Here is a 19,709-nt window from a genome sequence, read left to right as displayed (position 1 = left end):
GGTGGCCATAGGAAACGTGGGCATCTGGGGAGAGTAAGATGTCTGGATAAGTAGTGGCAGGTATTTTGTGGGTTTTTTCCTGTGGTTATATTCTGCGTATGCTGAAATGAGTTCTAACAAGGCAAGGTTTACAATGGTGAGTGTATGATGTTCATAGCAGGTCTCTTGAGTTATCATTTCATTTATTTATTTATGTAGCTATTGTTTGTCTGTTTGTTAGTTTTCAAGACAGGTTTACTCTGTTCTGGGACTCATATTGTGGACCAGGCTAGTCTCAAACTCTCAGAACTATTACTGTCGCTGATTAACCTGTGCAGGTATTAAAGGCATGTCCCGCCACCACCCAGTTAGCTTTCAATTCTTTTGGATTCAGATGGACCATCAGCCAGACTATAGTTTTGATGGTCCATGTGCTGACCTAGGCAATGGCCTTTGTCCTATGTTCCTCCCAGTATGGATTTACTGGATAATCTGAGACACTGCGGCCCTGGCATGTGGGGATAGAGTTCTTGCAGTATCACTGCCCAGTGTTCACTTCCAGACACTGCTTTTGGTAGCAGTGGGAAGACAGATTAGAAATCTGGATCCTGGTTTCTAGAAGTTATGAATATTGCATTCTATTTTTAGGTTTGTATTTTAAATATTGCAAATAGTTTAACAACTTGAAGAAAAATGATGATGTCATCAGCTTTCACCAATACATGATTAGAATGCTTGTGTCTTGGTGTTGTGATTTAGTGAATTATAGTTCCAAGGAGAAAGGATATTTTACATCTGTGGAGATTTCTCAATTCCTGAATCGTGTTTGGCAGGTAGATAGGGCATAATCCATGTTTTGTGCCATAATCCATGTGGCAGGAAGCAGATTTTAAATCATTTTTCTATGCTGTTTTGTGATTGAGCATCTGTGGAGCTGCATTTACCTGAAACAAAAAGGAAATTCAAGGAGCTTGTGATCCATAGCAAGAGTTAACCTCCATTTCTGGAGAGAGCTCTTGAGCATGAGGCTTCTGTTTTTGGAAGAAATATCAGTATCTCGAAGATCAGAAACAACAGTTCAGGGGTTACTTTGAGATAATATTTTGAAAGTTGTAGAATGTGTATTTATTTAATTTCAATACACATACACATTGAATTGTAGAGAGCTGGATAACATCAGTTAATATCATGCTTTTTATTTCCTAATTTGATATTTTAGATAATTTAATCACAACAAAACAGAAGAATGTTGGTAGTCTCAATGCTTATAGGGAAATGCACTCTTAGGAGGTGTGTCTCTGTTGCTGTAGGTATATTTGTCAGTGTGTGTGTCTGTGTGTCACTGAGAAATGCCTAACATACTCACTATGTAGTCCATATTGGCTTGAATTGACAGAGATCTGCCTATCTCTGCTACCATACACAGATATATTTATATCTGAAAATACTTTGACAGCCACCACTGGCAGACATCAAAAATAACTTTAACATATATTGTCCTTTACCTGGGTCCTGTGAGGAGATTAAACTGAACCACATCACTGTTTTTCAGAAAAGGATTTCAGGATGAGTCAATGATAATGAGAGCTGTAATTTTATGTTGAGACAGGGTTTCTCTCCATATTTTATACTGTCCTTGAACTCATGATGTAGATGAATTCACAGAAATTTGCTTGGCTCTGCTGCCCAGGCATTGGAATATAGGGTGTGTGCCAAAACATCCTATTATACATTTATAATTTATTTACTTATGTCTGTTTGTATTTATATGATTCTTTATGTGTGGGAGTTGGGTATATGTGTCATGGTTTGGGTGTAAATATCAGAGAACACTTTTAGGTGTTTGTCTTTTACATTTAACATGTTTGAGACAGGGTCTCTAGGTAGCCATGTCACATAAATAGACTTGGCAGTATGTCTATTGTCTCCATTTTATCTGTCATCAAATCATTGGATTACAGGAATGTACTGTAGCAGCTGTCTTGAGAATGCAAAAGTGAAGACATAGTTGTTTTATTTGTTTTTATTTATTTATTTATTTATTTGTTTGTTTGTTTTTTGAGAAAGGGTTTCTCTGTGGCTTTGGAGGCTGTTCTGTAACTAGCTCTTGTAGACCAGGCTGGTCTAAAACTTACAGAAATCCACCAACCTCTTCCTCCTGATGGAGGTATTAGAGTCATATGCCACCACCCACAGCTGTGAAGGGATAGTTGTAAGATCATTACTTTATCTGTTAAAAATTCTCACAATTGTAAAGTTTATTAAGTAGACATTTTTGTAGTGAGTCTATTTTGAGATACAGACTGTTTCTAAACCTTGTCTGACCTGGAACTTATTATGTAACACACCTGGAATTTACAGAGATAACCTCTTCTGCCTCACATGAAAACACCTCAGTAAAAAAGATTTTTATCAAGGATTTACAACAGATATTACTAGAAGATTGAATTTTGATACAGTGTGATTTTGAGAGAGTGAACCACACTTACAAATTGATAGAAAGACATATGACACTTTTGGTTACATTGTAAGTTACATTTCATTGGGTTAGGGAGTCCTCTCTCTCTCTCTCTCTCTCTCTCTCTCTCTCTCTCTCTTTCCTGATGTGTATGGCTCACTCTCTACATCTATTTGTCTCTGTCTCTCTTTCTGTTCCTCTCCTTGTTTTTGGTAAAAAGCTCATAGGTCAGTTCTTGCTCAGACTTGTCTGGGATGCTGATTTAATATAGTAAAAACAGGTGTCAGAAGACTTCTCCACTCTGACTTACTCCACATGAGGTTCACAATTCTGTCCTTGTAATCCTCAGAAAATTGCTGATTACATCTGGGAAACCAGTAAAGCCAGAAACAAAAGGTTTTGTATTTTTAGAATCAAACATGGCTAATTGGTATTTAAGATATCACTAAATTAGGAAGGTTTTCTCTGTCAACAAAGAAAATTATATCAGATTTTGGGGGTGTTTAATATTGATTTTTAAATTAATAAGATCTCGATTCAGTGAAGGGACACTTCTTCAGGCACAACTATGAGGGCTTATCTAAATCAGATTATTCTCTGTGGTATGTTTATGAGACATTAGCTTGTATATCAAATTCATTGAGAAGAGAAGATTCTTTCCCAGTCTAGAAGTAATAGCACCATCCTAATCGGTGATATTAGTTCTTGATTTTATAACAAGGACCAACATTTATCATTCTCTGAATTCTGATTGTGAACACAGGGTGATTAAAATTAATAGTAGAATCAACATACATTAGGGTGAAGGAATAGAATCTCCCCTTGCTTGCTATCTGTCTAGAATTCAGACTGTTTTGGAGTTTGCAAGGAGAACTGCTGACTCTAGCAGATTTGAAAAACCTTCATAGAGGGCCTGAAAGGATACATCTTGCAGTGGACACCTAAAGTTGTGTTAGATTCTGGAACCATAGGATAACCAAAGACAGCTCCATGTTTGGAATAGAAAAGGCACGGTAGTAAAGCTGCGTGTGCTAGGGATGGCAAAGTCTGAAATATGGGCTTCTCTAGTCTCCGAGCCTCCAGAATATTGTTCACAGCAGGAGCAGAGCTTCCAGAATTCATTTCCTTATAAGTGATCGATTACTTGATATTACCCTGTTTATCGCTTTTTTAAAATAATGGGCAGTTACTCATGTTTTTCACTTAACGTATACTTAAGCTACTCTAGACATCTTAAATGTTGGAATTTAAAAAAAGAAGGTATTAGATTTCTAATTTGAAAGCATTTTATATTATGATTATCATGTGACTTTCAGATCCATGGAGACAAAAATCTTGTATTTAGGGGTAACCTTATAATTATGAATGAAGTGAATATTTTCTCCTAAAATTACTTTGAATAAGGTTATGTTATCCGTTCAAAAGCAAGAAGACTAATCCCTTTTCCTGGTTGATACTCACAATGAAAAGCACCTGGAAATCTATTCATGGACACGTATAAGGACTCCTAAGTATACACTTTTCATAGAGATCTTTGAAATACAAGTTTGAGTATTACTCTGTGTCACTAATGTGTAAATCCTTACTGCTCTCCATTACAACAGACCTGCAATGATATGCTTAAAGCCAACATACAACACACATGGTTGTCTTCATGTATCAGCATTGTCATCCATACTTATTTTACAGTGAAAAAGTTGGAAAAATGTATTTGAGAAGGGAAGAATGAAGAGAAACAGGGAAAGGGTATAATATCTTCTAAATGAAATATATAGTAATACATTTTGAACGAAAAGAGAGAGTGGAGTAATGGCTCATCAATTAATAGCACTGTGAGTTGTTGTAGAGGGCCCAGTTTTCATTTGCAGAATCTACATGGAAGCTAATATTTTGCTGTGTTGCATCTCCTGTCCTTTTCTGGCATCTGTAGTGAGTGTTCACAGACACATGGAGACAAAACATGCACGCAACTAAAATTAAAAAAAAAAAGGTTTAAAAAGAAAATAATAGACCCCAGTGGTGGTCGCCCACAACATTAATCCCAGCACTTGGGAGGCAGAGGCAGGCAGGTCTCTCTGAGTTTGAGTCCAGTCTGTTCTGCAAGAGCTAGTTCCAAGACAGCCTCCAAAGCCACAGTGAAACCCTACCTTAAAAACACTTAAAAATGAGAAATTAATAGAATTCTTTACATTGATATCACAGGCTTGAGTCAGACAGCAGGCAGGGATAGTTAACATGAAGACATTCTGGTCTTCAATGGAAGCATATCATGTCATCTTCCTAGCTAGCCTGCTCAGAGGAAAAAAATAAGCTTTGTTCTGGGCTTAATAGAAACCATCAAAAATGTTCTCAAGGAGGAGAGTACACAATGCTATTAGGTTAATTTTCCTTCAAGTTTTTGTATTCTCTTTTACTATATGAATTTTGCAGGTGGTACACAGTGATCTTAGATTTCACAGTGTTATTTACTTAATTTTCAACTGAAACCTTGTAGTACAATTAAACAAGCCAGAAATCTTCCTTCTTATAAGTTTTATAATGTATATAAGTTCCTATATAACTTTGAATTAAGAGTGTCCCTAAATGTTTCTACTTTTACTTCGTGTTCCTGTTTAGAATTGTAATTGTTAACTGACAGTGCTAACAAGACAGAGAATATTATAGGAACAGGTCAGACATTGGTGGCAAAGAAACCCTGTCTGGAGATCCAGGGTCCCCCCATAAGACCCCAAATATTATATGAACATGTACAGAGTTCATAAGTAAATTCACAATCAATCCTTTGTTTGGGAAAAGTTTGTTTTGGAATGATTCCCGTGCTGACCCTCATTCCTCCAGGTAAGACAATTTTCTCAAATTTTCTGTCTTGTTGGTTGAGATGTCTCTTCTGGAATTATGAAATTTCCAAAGAATTGGTTATACCTGAGAGGGATTTTACTTAATTGAAGGTTTTTAAATGGTAAACCTTTCATTAATCTGGATCACACTCAGTATGGTTTCTTATGGTTCATTCCATTTGCCTGCAAATTTCAAGATTTCATTGTTATTTTCGGCTTAATAGTACTCCTCATTCTGAATAGTACTCCTCCTGCTGAATACTACTTATTCATTCCTCAGTTGAGGGGCATCTAGGTGGCTTCTAAGTTCTACCTCATTACAAATAATGCTGTAATGAACATAGTTGAACAGATGTCTTTGTTGTATGAATGTTCAACATTTGGGTATATGCCTGAGAGTAGAAATGTTGGATATTAAGGTAGACTGACTCCCATTTTCTTGACGGACTGCCATATTGATTTCCAAAGTGGCTTTATGCATTTGCACTCCCACAGGCTGTTCCCCTTTCTCCACATCCCCTCCAGCATTAACTGTCATTGGTGGTTTTGATTTCATCCATTCTCACAGGAGCAAGATGGTATCTCAAAGTTGTTTTGATTTGCATTTCCCTCATGGATAAGAATGTTGACCACCTTCTCAAGTGTCTTTTGGTCATTCTAGATTCGGCTATTGAGAAGTCTCTATTTAATTCTGTACCCCAATTTTAATTAGAGTTTTTTGGTGTTTTCGTGATGAACCTCTTCATTTTTTGTGTATATTGGAAACCAGCCCTCTGTCAGATTTGGGGTTGGTGAATATCTTTTGCCATTCTTTGGGCTGCCATTTTGGCTTGTTGACTCTGTCCTTTTCCTCACAAAAGCTTCTCAGTTTCAGGAGGTCCCATTTATTAATTGTCAACTTCAGTGTCTGTGCTATTGATATTATGTTCAGGAAGGAGTCCTCTGTACCAATTGTTCGAGGGTACCTCCTACTTTCTCTGCTAAGAGTTTCAGTGTGGTTGGATTTATGGTGATGTCTTTGATCCATTTGGATTTAAGTTTTGTGAGTGGCCATAGATATTGATCTATCTGCAGTCTTCTGCATGTCAGAATCCTGTATGCCAGAAAAATTTGTTGAAGATGCTTTCTTTTTTTCATTGTGAAATTTTAGCTTCATTGTCAAAAATCAGGTGTTCATAGGTGTGTTCATCCATATAATGGTTTTCAACTTCATTCCATGGGTTTACTTGTCTTTTGAGTTATTTTTCTTTGTTGTTTTGTTTTGTGATTGAGCATGGTGCTTCAGTCTTTTATCAGTTTTTAATCTGTAGCTCGAGGCTCTGAAACAACAGTCCAAGGGTCCCATTGATGTAATTTTGTGAAAGTTCTGAAGTCTGTGTTTGTTTGATTTTATACACATAGAATTATAGGGAAATGGGTAACTTTGGCCAAGATGTCCCTTTTCCTTTCCTATGCTTTCTTTGGTCTTTTGATTAAATATTGACTATCTATTTCCTGCCCTATTTCTTGTCTTTTTCTAAAATAAACTATTCATTCTTTCAAAAATATCTTGCATACTTATGATTGTTGTATCTTTGTGACAAGTGCAGAGCTCATATATGAATTTGTATATTGATTTTCTCTGATGTATTTTGGTAACCTAGATATATTCTTTTTCTTAAAAATGTTGGCTCTTCAACAATTTGTCTTCATAAAATTTCTTATGTTATCAGTTCCTGAAGGTTTCTTTTTTTGGGAGAATTTGCTGTGGCAAGATTATTTTCGGTTTTTTTTTATTTTTATTTTAGATGCTTGCCTCTTCTTATTTCCTTGCATACTGGTATATCTGTGTTTTCCAGATATTCTATCTTTATGTTTGAATCTTTGCTGCTTAAGTGATTTACATGATTAATACATTGCCTTTGGATTTTAAAATATTCTCATATATTATTTTCTCTGTCTCATATTTAGCCTCTAGTGTCAAATGACAAAACCTAGCATCATCTGGGCACACATAAATTGAATGTGTTCTTAGATCAATATCTCTGATTTCTGCCTGAAAAAGAAAGTGTTGTCTGATAATTGATGTGGGAAGAAAACTTCCCCTGAATTGACAGTATCTCTGAATAAGTGGGCCTCAGCTTGTTAAGAGAGCTTGCAGAGCAGAAGACAGTGACAACCTAAAGAGAAAAGTCAACAAAGAGTGGATGGTTCCACATGTTTTCCCTTCAGTGACTGACTGACTTGAGTTTCTCTCCTAAGCTTCCAAAAACGATAAATACTCAACAGGGTTTAACAACCAAATCCGTTCATTACTGGAGTAGCTTTTACTTAGAAAATTTAATCAGAGCAAAAGAGAACAATGTTGGAACAAAAATGGAACTTGAACGGTGATTTTTTTTTGCTTTAATGGATTAATGGACATGGTAATGTTTAATTTTTGAAGATTGTTGAAGATATCAAAACTGTAGGTTGCAAAAGCCATAAAAGTTCTCCATAGTGCATAATTGCCTGTTGTTTTAGGACATGAAAGATGGGAATGTTGAGAGTAATAGCAGACACTGTAAGTCAGGGTCAGGATTTCAGTGGATAAAAGGCTTGCCTGGTATATGGAGTTGGTTTGACTTACCTGCCTTGAGAGACATATGTCACAGGAATTCAGGTTAAAGCCCATGGCTCCTGGGGCACACTGTCCCTTCCTGTTCCTGATAAACTGATGCACTCCATCAGGCAGCGAGGCATTTAGACCAATTTGTATTTCTCTATATGATTCTTTATTAGTCAAGGTAGTATGTAAACTTAACAAGACAATTGTTCTTAGACATTAATCTCATATATATTGTATGGCTTGCAATTTTCATGTGATTCTGGCAACTACAATTGTAATAATCCTGGAAATTGCCACTATCTTATGTTTCTGATAGAGATATAAAACATCTGATTGCTCTCAATAAAACAGTCATATCTTTTTCTTGCTTTGGCCCTCCAGTCATGCCTGGCTTCAATCCTTTTTGATTGAATTATGTGATGTTCGTATAGTAAGTAAGCACAGGTGCTTAGAATGTTTCATGAAAAAAAAATAGCTAGAGTTCATTTTTGTGATGTTTTGTCACTGAATCTTTATTATTATTTGCATGTCCCAAAAAGTGAGTAAGTGTTAGTTTGAGAGTAATAGGCTGCTGAGCTGATGTATTAGACAAAATATTGCTTCGGTTAGCTGATTATTACTGTTGACTCCTTCAAGTCTATAGTGAAAAGGACAAAAGTATTAACAAATGAAAAGTCTCTGGTTAAGAAAAATAACATTAGGTAGTTTCAGATGGCAATCCAGTGATGGAAAAGAGAGAGCAATTTTCAAGGTTTTTAACACCATAAAAGAAAATTCCCTGGCCTGCATTTAAAGTCTAGGAAGGTAGCACAAGTCTAAGACTCTATCTATCTAAGCCCTTAAGTTATTGAAGGAGTATGCAAAGTAAATACTTATCTCAGGAGCAACATTATAAAAAAACTGTAGCAAACTTGATCCATGCTTGGTAGGGTCCATCAAATCATGGCAGAATCACCTATGTTTTACTGATTATGGAAACAATAAAGATGGACTGTGGAGAAATTGGAGACAGGAAGTAGTAATGTGGGGCTGCAAGAGGATCTTGCTCATTTTAGATTGAGGAATGGAAGAGGTAGGAGTCACTGATGGCTGCTCAACTGGCTCCCTGATCTTTCAGGTTCTTACCCCAATATCTGACTTCTGATTCTTTTCTTGATGAAGATTACTTATATGAACACATTATGTGTTTCCTTAGAAGACATGCTTAATAGAAAGAAAGGATAATTAAGTCAGCCAGAGATAGATTAAATAATATGTGATTACCTATATTTTGAAATGCTATTGAAAAGGAAACAACAGCCTTAGAAGATATTAGTTAAAAATATACTGGTAAATTAAAACTGTATACTTTAGAGATATGTAGAGCTCAGAATAAAAAGCAAGATATGAGATACATCAGTAAAGAGATTTTTCTTTGATTCTCACTGGGGGGAACATAGTAACCATCAAAAATGACAAAGGTTATATACAAACAATAAAGATTTCTTCATTAAAATGGAAATAATTCATCAAATTGCATTACCATTTAATCTAAACAAATTCATTAGACTAACATGTTTTTCATTGGATAAATATAACTTGCCAAAAATATAACTCTGCAAAGTATATTGAGAATGGGTTTTGTTTTGTCTTTACAAAAACACAAAAACCTCCAACAAAGCAATGTAAAGACCACTGGTGTCACATTGTTCTAGGATTGTGTCTGCTTATATGTGAGTGATGTCACTGGATTCTCCTTTCTGGTGACACTTTTTTAGGTAGTAGTGACACTGACTAGCTGGATCTACATGTCTAAAGCCATTCATTTTCTATTCTCATTATACTTAGGCTTCTGATTCTTAAATATGTTTGATCATTAATAACACAAAATATACCAGAATTCTTTGGAATTAATGATGGTGTGGCTTATGTTTAAGCACATGGAAAACATAAAATTTTAACATATAGAAGTTATTGGAAGCAAAGTTGTTAAAATACAAATCTCAAAAATATAACTGGTTTTAAAGAAGTTCCTCACTAGCTTCTCAGTACAATTTGAGGATAATGAACAACCTTTTAATTATTCCCACATTTGGATGAATGCAGCTGAATACTTCATGTAATTTATTGTGGGGCCTTAGGTGTGCCCCACCAGTTATTTCATGGTCTACTAAATTCTGTTGTGAAAAGAAACTTATACTTTTAGTCTTTCTCTTTTGGATGGGTTCATTGTTAACTCTCACTAAAGGACATATCATACTTCCTTGTGAACCATAATATGTTTAACCTGTGGTAGTCTGCATGTAATTGTCCCAAATAAGCTCATAGGAAATGACATTCTTATGATGTGTGGCTTTGTTGCTGTAGATATAGCCTTGGTGGTACAATTGTGTCACTGTGGAGGTGTACACTGACATCTTATATATGTTCAAGCCATGAAAATGTCACAGACCACATCCCATTGCCAGTGCTCAAGATGTACAATGCCCAGTTTCTTCTACAACAGCATGTCTGCCTGCATTCTACCATTTTGCACCTTGATGATACTTGATAAATTCTCTGAAAATAGAAGTCACACAATTAAATGCCTTTCCTTTAAAAGATTAACCATGTACATGGTGTCTCTTCACAGCTGTAGAAACCCCATGTCAGTAAGTATATGATTCATTACCATTTATAGAAGAAATATGAGAAACTCTGACAAATTTAATTTTGAGAAGATCATCGTTTACATAGGCTTCTGGACTTGCGCATCATGTGCTATTTAGAAAATCTAGCATTCAATTATAGCTATTTTATTTCATGTAGCATACAATAACAGCTTTTTAACTCAATGTGTTGATAGCACAACAAATAATACTATCATCATGTATCAAAACTGCCTTTATATTTTCTTGAGCTGTGTAAAATTAACAATAAGTGGTGTTACAAAAATTCAACAGCATACTTGGAAGATTTATAACTATTAACAAACATTCTTAAAAATTTACTGGGTTACTGGTAGCTGTAAAATTACTTCAATAGGCATTATTTCAGCTTCTAGGTTTGGAGGCATAGTATTAAAACAAAATGTGCAAATACCTCAATTTAGAGATAAACTAGCAAAATCTAAATTGGAAAAGTGTTGAAGGAAATATTTACACTGATTTCATAGAATGATATGGTAGAGGAAAAACCATGTAGGGATATAAACAATAAAAAATTTTTCCCTTATCATTTAAGGAAATATGCAGACAATTGTTTGGAATGTCCCCCTTGTACAGAAAATTCTTATGCTTTGAATAATGAGCTAATGGCATAAAATGACGTATTTACTAGAATGTGTTTTAAAATATTCAATATATATTATTCATTGAACTATACAGTATGAGTTTTAGGCTAGCTAGAATTTTTGTTTTTTTGAAACAGGATTTTTCTGTGGCTTTGGAAGCTATCATGGAACTAGATCTTGTAGACCAGGCTGGTGTCAAACTCACAGAGATCCATCTGCCTCTGCCTTTTATGTTCTGGGATTAAAGGCATGCTCCAGCACCACCAGACATAGCTAGAGTTTTCTTATGAGATCTTCTGTCAAGCAACAGGGCAAAATTATATTCAACTACATTGGTGAATATGTATATGTGTATGTTTGTTTGCATTGTTGAGAAATGTTTTACTTTCAAATTCAATACGTAGTCCAAATTGGCTTAAATTCAAGGAGTTCTGCCTATCTCTGCTACCATACTCAGCTATATTCATTATCTGAAACTAATTTGACACCCACCGATGGTAGACACCAAAAATGACCTAAGACATATTGTTTTGTACCTTGGGATCTCTGGTGAGATTTAGCTGAAACACTTCAGTGTATTTTTGGAAAAGGATTTCAGCATGAGTCAATGATAATCTGAGTTAGAATTTTATTTTGGGACAAGGTTTCTCTACATATCTTTCTCTGTCCTTGAACACAGAATGCAGATGAGGTTGGCTGCAAATTCAAAGAACAAAGTGTGTGTGTTAATCCATACTATTATAATTTTATTATTTATTTTCTTGTGTCTGTTTTTATGTATGTAATTCTTTTTTTGTCGAAGTTGTGGATGTTTGTCATGGTTTGGGTGTAAAAATCAGAGAAGGATTTTGGGTGTTTGCCTTTTACACTTAGCATATTTGAGGGTCTCTAGGTTGCCATTCCATGCAATGATGCTTGTCAGGATTTCTTTTGTCTGCATTTTACTGCCATCAAAAGCATTGGATTATAGGCATGTACTGTAGCAACTGTCTTTAGAATGCAAAATGAAGGGATTGTGGTAAGGTGAGTACTTTATCTGTTAGACCATTTTCACAATCCTAAATTCTATTAAATAGAAATATTTGAAGTGAGTCTGTTTTGAGACACAGTCTTTTCTAATGCTGTCTGTCCTGGAACTGATTATGTAGTACGTATGCTAGGCCTGGAACTTACAGAGAACCCCTGTTCTGTCTCACATGAAAACACATTAGCAGAAAGAAATTTTTAACATAGATTTAGTAAAGATATTACTAGAACGAGTGAATTTGGGGAAAGTGTGATCTTGGGAAGGCAAACCACACTTAAGTATTGGTACAAAGAAAGATGACAGGTTTGGTGACTTGTTAAGTTATATTTCAATGGGTCCTTAGGGAATCCTCTCTCTCTCTCACTCTGTCTCTCTGTCTGTATCTTCCTCTCTGTGTATGTCTCACTGTATACATTTATTAGTCTCTGTCTCTCTGTGTATTTCTCTGCTTCTGTTTGGTAAATTGTTCATAGGTCAGTTCCTGGTTACACTCAACTGGGATTTTGATTTAATAAGGTAAAACCATGGGTCAGAAGACTTCTGCACTTTGCCTTACTCTACATGAGTTTCACAGTTCTGCCCTCATAATCCTCAGAAAATTGCTGGTTACATCTGGGAAAGGAGACCGTGCATTGGTGGCACACGCCTTTAATCGTAGCACGTGGGAGGCTGAGGCAGGCAGAACTCTGTGAGTTTGAGGCCATGCTGGTCTACAAGAGCTAGTTCCAGGACAGCCTCCAAAGCCACAGAGAAACCCTGCCTCGAAAAAGAAAAGAAAAAAAGAACATCTGGGAAGGAGCAAATCCATACTCAAAAGTTTTTATTTTTGGTATCACGGCTCATTGGTATTTGAGATGTTACATAATTAGGAACGTTCTTTAATGGTAAGACTTCACCCACATAAGCCTTAAATTTATGAAAGGAATAGGCTACTTGATTCCTAATCTGAAGAAGTAACTTCTTACAGAACCTGCTGTAACTCTGGTCCAATTGTGGTAGAGTCCATCACAACTTAGAACACAAATTTTGTTATAACCCATGTTGTAATGATTCTGCAAAGAAGAAAGTTGCAAAATATATAGGTCAAATTACTGCCTTTTGATTTCACTTCAGCACTGTTGGAATCTGGCAGAGTTAGAAAACCAGTGAAGATATGGTGAGAGTTCATTGCATGAAGTTTTCAAGATGAAGCCATTGTTGAATTTTGAGACAATAGGATGTTGACGTACCCAAACTATGGGGAATCTTACATGGAAAGCCTAAGACAGGAGTGTAAATAGCAAAGGAGAGACATGTATGACAATTTGTAGGGATAGAATTATCTAAGTATTTTGAGAATGTTACCCCACCTGTGTATGGTAGAAATCCAGAATTATGTCGTTTGTCCTGATGAGATTTAGTGCTTTAGTTAATCTTTTCTCATTATGCGCAATTCCTTTCTTTATTTTTTAAATGTATTCTTCTCTCATAAAATATATCCCATCTGCATTTTCCCCTATCTCCACTCATCAAAGTTGTCTCCACTTCTCCCCTCTCCACTAGGTCCTCCTCTATTTACTTTCTAAGTAGGGAACATATCCATAGATATAACCAAAACTCTGCATAATTAATTGCAATTTGACAAGACATGTATTGGATTAAGGTCTCTACCTGCTGCCTCCGTCTGCGACCAGACCCTGGCAGGGTAAGTCTTTCAACTCTAGCCGTGGGCACAGCCACCTGCCTGACGCAAATACCCACAGGTAAGTTCCAAAAAGTTCCTTAGCGGCAAAAGCAGAATTCTGTGAGTCAGATCCTACTCTAGATAGACGTGCTGCGCCACCTGCTGGCCGGCACGTGGTTACTACAACGGGAAATGAATTTACCAATAAATATGGCTACATTTCCCCTAAAGCTAGACAAGTATAATATCTCTTATGCTTACATGCATTCACTGCTGGAGGAGCAGGCTGACTTACAAAATATGGGCTTACATGTTTTGTTAGCTGTGACTTTCTTGATTCACGTGTCGTTGTTCCTCAAGAATAGAAGGAAGGTTGATATCTCTACCCACTTGCAGGACATACAAGCCTTACGTAGCCAAGCTCTAAATGAATCAAAACTTACCTATTCATCGATTCTTGAGCTGTTAGAACAAAAACTGGAAGATGGGCTCCGTTCAATGTTCTATAAGATACAGACAGATCTATCTACTACTCAAGCTGAAATGCAGCATATTTATAACAACATAAAAATGGACAGATGCTCCATCGAGTCTTTAAAGGCCGATCGGGCAAAGGACCGTGATGAGATTCAGGATGTTATTCAGCACATTTATAACAACATAAAAATAGACAGATGCTCCTTCGAGTCTTTAAAAGCCGATCGGGCAAAGGACCGTGATGAGATTCAGGAACTTATTCAGCACATTTATAACAACATAAAAATAGACAGATGCTCCATCTTAGAGTCTTTACAGGCCGATCGGGCAAAGGATCGTGATGAGACTCAGGAACTTATTCAGACCTTACAAGCTAAACAGACTAAAGACCATGAGGAACTGACATCTAGTTTGGGAATGCTGCAAGCTAAACAGACTAAAGACCATGAGGAACTGACATCTAGTTTGGAAATAATGCAAGCTAAACAGACTAAAGATCATGAGGAACTGACATCTAGTTTGGGAATAATTCAAACTAAACAGGTTACAGACCATGAGGAACTGAAATCTAGTTTAAGTATTCTACAAACAAAACAAACTACAGACCATGATGCCTTAATGGCTAAGCAGGCAGCAGACTGTGAATCGCTAGAGATGGCATGCAGCCGCTTAGAAACTCAGCTAGGCTCTCTCTCCTATTCCTTTGTCACTAAGGTACAAGAGACCCAGAATAGGCTTCAACAATCAGATAATGCCACTAAGTCAATAGCTGGGAAATGTGAGAGGGACTATAATGAACTTAGAACTGAGCTTCAAAGATTACAGGAGGAGTTACAGACCAGGGTGGTCAAACTGGAAATGTCTACCGAGTTAATGGCAGAGATTAATCGCAACCTTGATTCTAAATTTCAATCTTTGGATGGCTATTTCCAGGCCACCCAAATGCTAGCTAGGGATGAACGTATTACTCGTCTAGAAAATCTTACAGGAGAATTGTCGAAGCAAATCGAGGATTCCGCATCACGCCTTGAATCCTTAATGGTGGATGAGATTAAAGCCTCGCGTGACGAAATTCTGACCCGGCTGACATACCTTGAACAAGAAGACACTGACTCACTTCGATCCGAGATGCACAATTCGAGAAGGTATTTCAATCACCCTAAAGCGGTTACACACACACCTTTAGTCTAGCCGGCCATGGTGGTGGACAAGCAACCATCTAAAAAACACTCCCAGGGGCAGACAGCATATACGTGGCAACCAACCCAATTAAAGGATCTTAGGCATATTAAGGAATCGGTTGTCTCGTATGGTCTTCATAGCCCATATGTAAAACAGCTGTTGCATACTTGGGCCACTTTTAACAGGGTGACGCCCGCAGATTGGGTGGGCTTGGCATCAGCTGTCCTCGATAATTCCTGCTTAATTGAATGGAGAGCATTATTCAGGGAAGAAGCTGGAATCTTAGAACGACAAGCCGCCAGGGACGGAGTTGATGCACCTCTCCAAAAAATCCTAGGAGAAGGCATTTATTCTGACCCACAGATTCAGGCTGAATATGACGACCATACACTGTCCCTATGCAGAACAGCAGCATTAAATGCATGGGACAAGGTTCGTGAATCAGGAGAACAGCTAGAAGCTTTTACAAAAATAGAACAGGGACAAACAGAACCATTTAAAGACTTCTTAGACAGATTGACCAGAGCAGTAGACAAACAGGTAACAGATCTAACAATAAGACATCCAATTGTGTATAGTTTAGCTTATCACAATGCAAACCCAATGTGCAAAAGAATACTTTTGCCTCTAAAGATCAGATCAGCCCCACGTTGGGCGCCAGATATTGGATTAAGGTCTCTTTATTTCCAAGCACAGCCGGGTGAAACACAGGCCAGAGCTAGGTTAAGAACCCAGCCAGCACAGCCAGAACAAAGAGAGCGCCCGGTCCCCACGTGCAGTCTTTTAAGAAGCCCCTCTTACGTCATGCCGGCTTTCCTTCACCCCGCTCTTATGGGCGAGTCCCCAGGTCCACCTGGTACCTGCCCCAGGACTATTGGGCGGGGCTAGGGTTACTCCCTACAGACATGAATGTTCCTATCAAAGCTGGATGAAGTGAACTAGCAGGAGAAAAGAATTCCAACAGCATGCAAGAGAGTCATAGACACACACCCACTTCTACTGTCAGTAGTTACCAAAAACACCTGGATATATTACAATAACAGAACACACGTGCTGCTGGATTTTCTTGTCCTGCCAGGGACTGCCGGCCTACAGCACTAGTCAAGCACACATATGCCATATTATTAAACTTTTGGCTGATCACTAGGGCTTCTTATTGGCTAATTCTGTCTTAATTTTTAACCCATTTTATAAATCTTTGTATTTCCACATGGCCTTGGCTTACTGGAGAATGACCAAACCTGTTGATTCTTTGCTGGCTACATCATATCTGTCTCAGGTGGACTCTCTCTGCCCACCATTTCCAAAATCCTCCTCCTCTCCTAGCCTTGCATACCTTCTTGCCTCTTTAGTCAAACATTGTTTTATTCATCAACAAATAATAGAAGCATATATACAGAAGGACATCCCCATCAATCCTGATGCAGACCCTGTGAGCCTCTGCAATTCTGTTGGCTGTGTTCTCCAATATGCTTCTTTAATTTAGGAAAATCTTGACTATGAATTTTTGAAACTACTCGCTGGGAGTTCAACCTGAGTTTATTCTCATTCTATTCCTGTTATTCTTACATTTGATGTTTTCATAGTATTGCAGATGTTCTGGATATCCCATTTCATAAATGATACATTCAAAGCTCGGTTTCATGTCTTGTATGCTGTTACTGAGGCTTGCCTCTGTAGGTCCTGATGGATTACATGGATTTCCATTTCCCTAACTCCTTCAATTGTCATTTTATTGCTTCTGTATTGATTTTCAGTTCTTGAACAGATTCATTCATTTCATCAACTGTTTATGAGTTTGTTTTTTGACTTTCCTTAAGTGATTTATTAATTTTTTCCAATATTCCAATTATACTTTCCCTGAATTTTTTAATGGTTTATTAACTCACTTCAACTTTAAGGACTTCTGTCCTCTTTATAAATTTGGTATTAATTGGGCTTCAAATGTGTTGGAATAGCAATCGCTTACTACAGTAGGATATCCAGAATCTGGTAGTGATTTATTGCTCTGGTGCCTTTTGGTTGTATATTTATGCTGGTGTCTGGTTGTCTTGCTTTCAGGTGATGTCGGGTCTAGGTGCTGATTTCTCAGTTTTCCTTTGTTGGAAGGGTGTATTTTCTTGACTTCTATTTGCTCTATGATCTTCTGATCTGTGTGGCCCATGATTGAACAGTGGTTCTTACCGCAGTGTTTTGGCTGGAAATCTTCCTGTAGGTGTGTGTGGTCTTTGTTCCAGAAGGGAGTAGTGCCAAAGTTTGAGGCTGTAAAAAGGGAAGAGAGCAGAGAACCTTATTGGTGAGTTACCAATGCATAATCAGGTAATGGATATATATATATATATATATATATATATATATATCTATATATTTGGCTTACAGAGCTCCCTAGCCAACTGGCAGGAAAGCACAGCAAGCTGAAGCAGCAGAGAAAAGAGAGGGGCTTTTCCATATATGTCGCCGACTCCTAAATTAGTTTCTCATCACACTGTTCATGCACTAGTGGTCATGGCCAGGTACACCTGTAGCCAGCCCCAGGAGGTGTGGTTAGGGTGACCCCTATAGAAACTGGTGATAATGTTGATTGGGCATGGAGAGACTGTGTAAGTTCTGTGGTAACGTGGCCCATATCGACTTCTGGCAAATGGTCTATCCTTTGTTCAAGTACAGGGATTCTTCTATAGTTGGAGGCTACAACACAGAGATGAGGAGGGATTTGGATTCTAAATAGTGATGGGGGATATTTAAAGAATGGAGAATATCCACTCCAGAGGAAACAGTGTATTTCAGATAACTGCCATTAACTCTGGTCCAGAAGGGTGTCTCTGCCTCAGTTTGCCTACTTGTTCTTCTGACTTGGGTGAATTGCACTTGAGCAGAGGATATTAATCCAATTTGTTCATGGGGTCATGGATTTGAGGGTGGCAGCTAATGAGATGTTGGAGTACTCTGTCTGGGAATGTAGGTACTATGGAAGTTTCATGAGCTGGTGAATCACCTTACCTGTCATTCTTTTTAGTTTTAATTAAAAAGATTATTTTACATGTTAATTCCAGTTCCCTCTCCATCCCATGCCCCCCCACTACTAACACCATACTTATCCCATACCCTTTCGGATCCCCAGCAAGTGTGAGGCCTTCCATAGAGGGTCTTCAAAGTCTGTCATATAATTTGTGATAGGGCCAATGACAAACCTCTTGTGTCTAGGCTCAGGGATTATCCCTCCATGTGGGATGGGCTCTCAAAGTCCATTCCTATGCTATGGATAAGTACTGATCCACTACAAGGGGCCCAATAGATTTCCAAGATCTCCTCACTGACACACACATTCAGGGAGTCTAGATCTGTCCTATGCTGGTTTCCCAGCTATAAGTCTGGGGACCAAGACCTCTCCCATACCTGTTATTCTTGCTGGTGGGACATACACATGAATAAGGGCTGTCTTCCTGAGTTTGGGGCTGGAATACAGCCATCTTCCTCTTATTATGAATGTGAATATACAATGTGCCCATCAGTGTATGTTGGAAATCCTTAATTAGTTTCTTGATTTTACAAAATGTGATACTCAAGAGACTGTCTTGAGTATCAGAGGAGAATTCAGAAATTTGAGCTTTTGGGTTATTATAGGTTATGACGATAATTGAACTTGGTGTAAATAGAAAGCTTCCCCTGCCTGTACTCATTCCAGCCCTGTCTCCAATCTCCATTACCCAAATCCACTGCTACTCTTTTTCTCTTCAGAAAAGAGAAGGCTTCCCATGTATATCAACCTAACATCATGACAAGGTAAATAAATCTAAGCACAAACCCTCATAGAAGGCTGACCAAGGTAACTCAGTAGAAGGAAAATAGCCCCAAGAGCTCTAAAAAGAGTCACCACAAGACGTACTGGTAGGAATCACATAAGCAAATCCCTTTGAACCTTTTTCAGTTCATTCTGTGGAGCATTTTCTCCTGTTTTATGCAATCCCTCTGGATCCCGCAATGCCCCGCCCCGCCCTGACTCCTTCCACAGGATTCCTAGAGCTGAAGCTAATGTTTGGGTAGGGATCTCAGCATGTGTTTCTGTCAGCTGCTGAGAGAAGCCTCTCTGATGACAATTGGGCTAAGCACCAATTTGTAATTATAGCAGAATATACTTAGGAATCCTTTCATTAACTTATTTCTTGTTCAATATTTTTTTTTGTTCTAAAATAGTTCTTTAAGCCATTCATGTTCTGACTCCTCAGCTGTTCAGGTACTATCAGGCATG

General features: G+C 37.7%; 1 protein-coding gene across 1 annotated transcript in view; it reads right to left on the bottom strand.

The window, feature by feature from the left end:
* Positions 1-14,252, bottom strand: part of LOC113839095 (zinc finger protein 431-like) — a 146,754-nt gene extending 132,502 nt beyond the window's left edge. The window contains exons 1-2 of the mRNA XM_035453539.1: positions 14,245-14,252; positions 13,789-13,861 (exon numbers count right to left, since the gene is read on the bottom strand). Coding sequence (XP_035309430.1) covers positions 13,789-13,861; positions 14,245-14,252 — 81 coding nt within the window. The remainder of the gene's footprint in view (positions 1-13,788; positions 13,862-14,244) is intronic.
* Positions 14,253-19,709: the final 5,457 nt, after the last annotated feature.

Source organism: Cricetulus griseus, unplaced genomic scaffold (genome assembly GCF_003668045.3).
Source record: "Cricetulus griseus strain 17A/GY unplaced genomic scaffold, alternate assembly CriGri-PICRH-1.0 unplaced_scaffold_1, whole genome shotgun sequence".
Lineage (NCBI taxonomy): Eukaryota > Metazoa > Chordata > Mammalia > Rodentia > Cricetidae > Cricetulus > Cricetulus griseus.
This window is presented reverse-complemented; position numbering and strand designations above follow the sequence as displayed.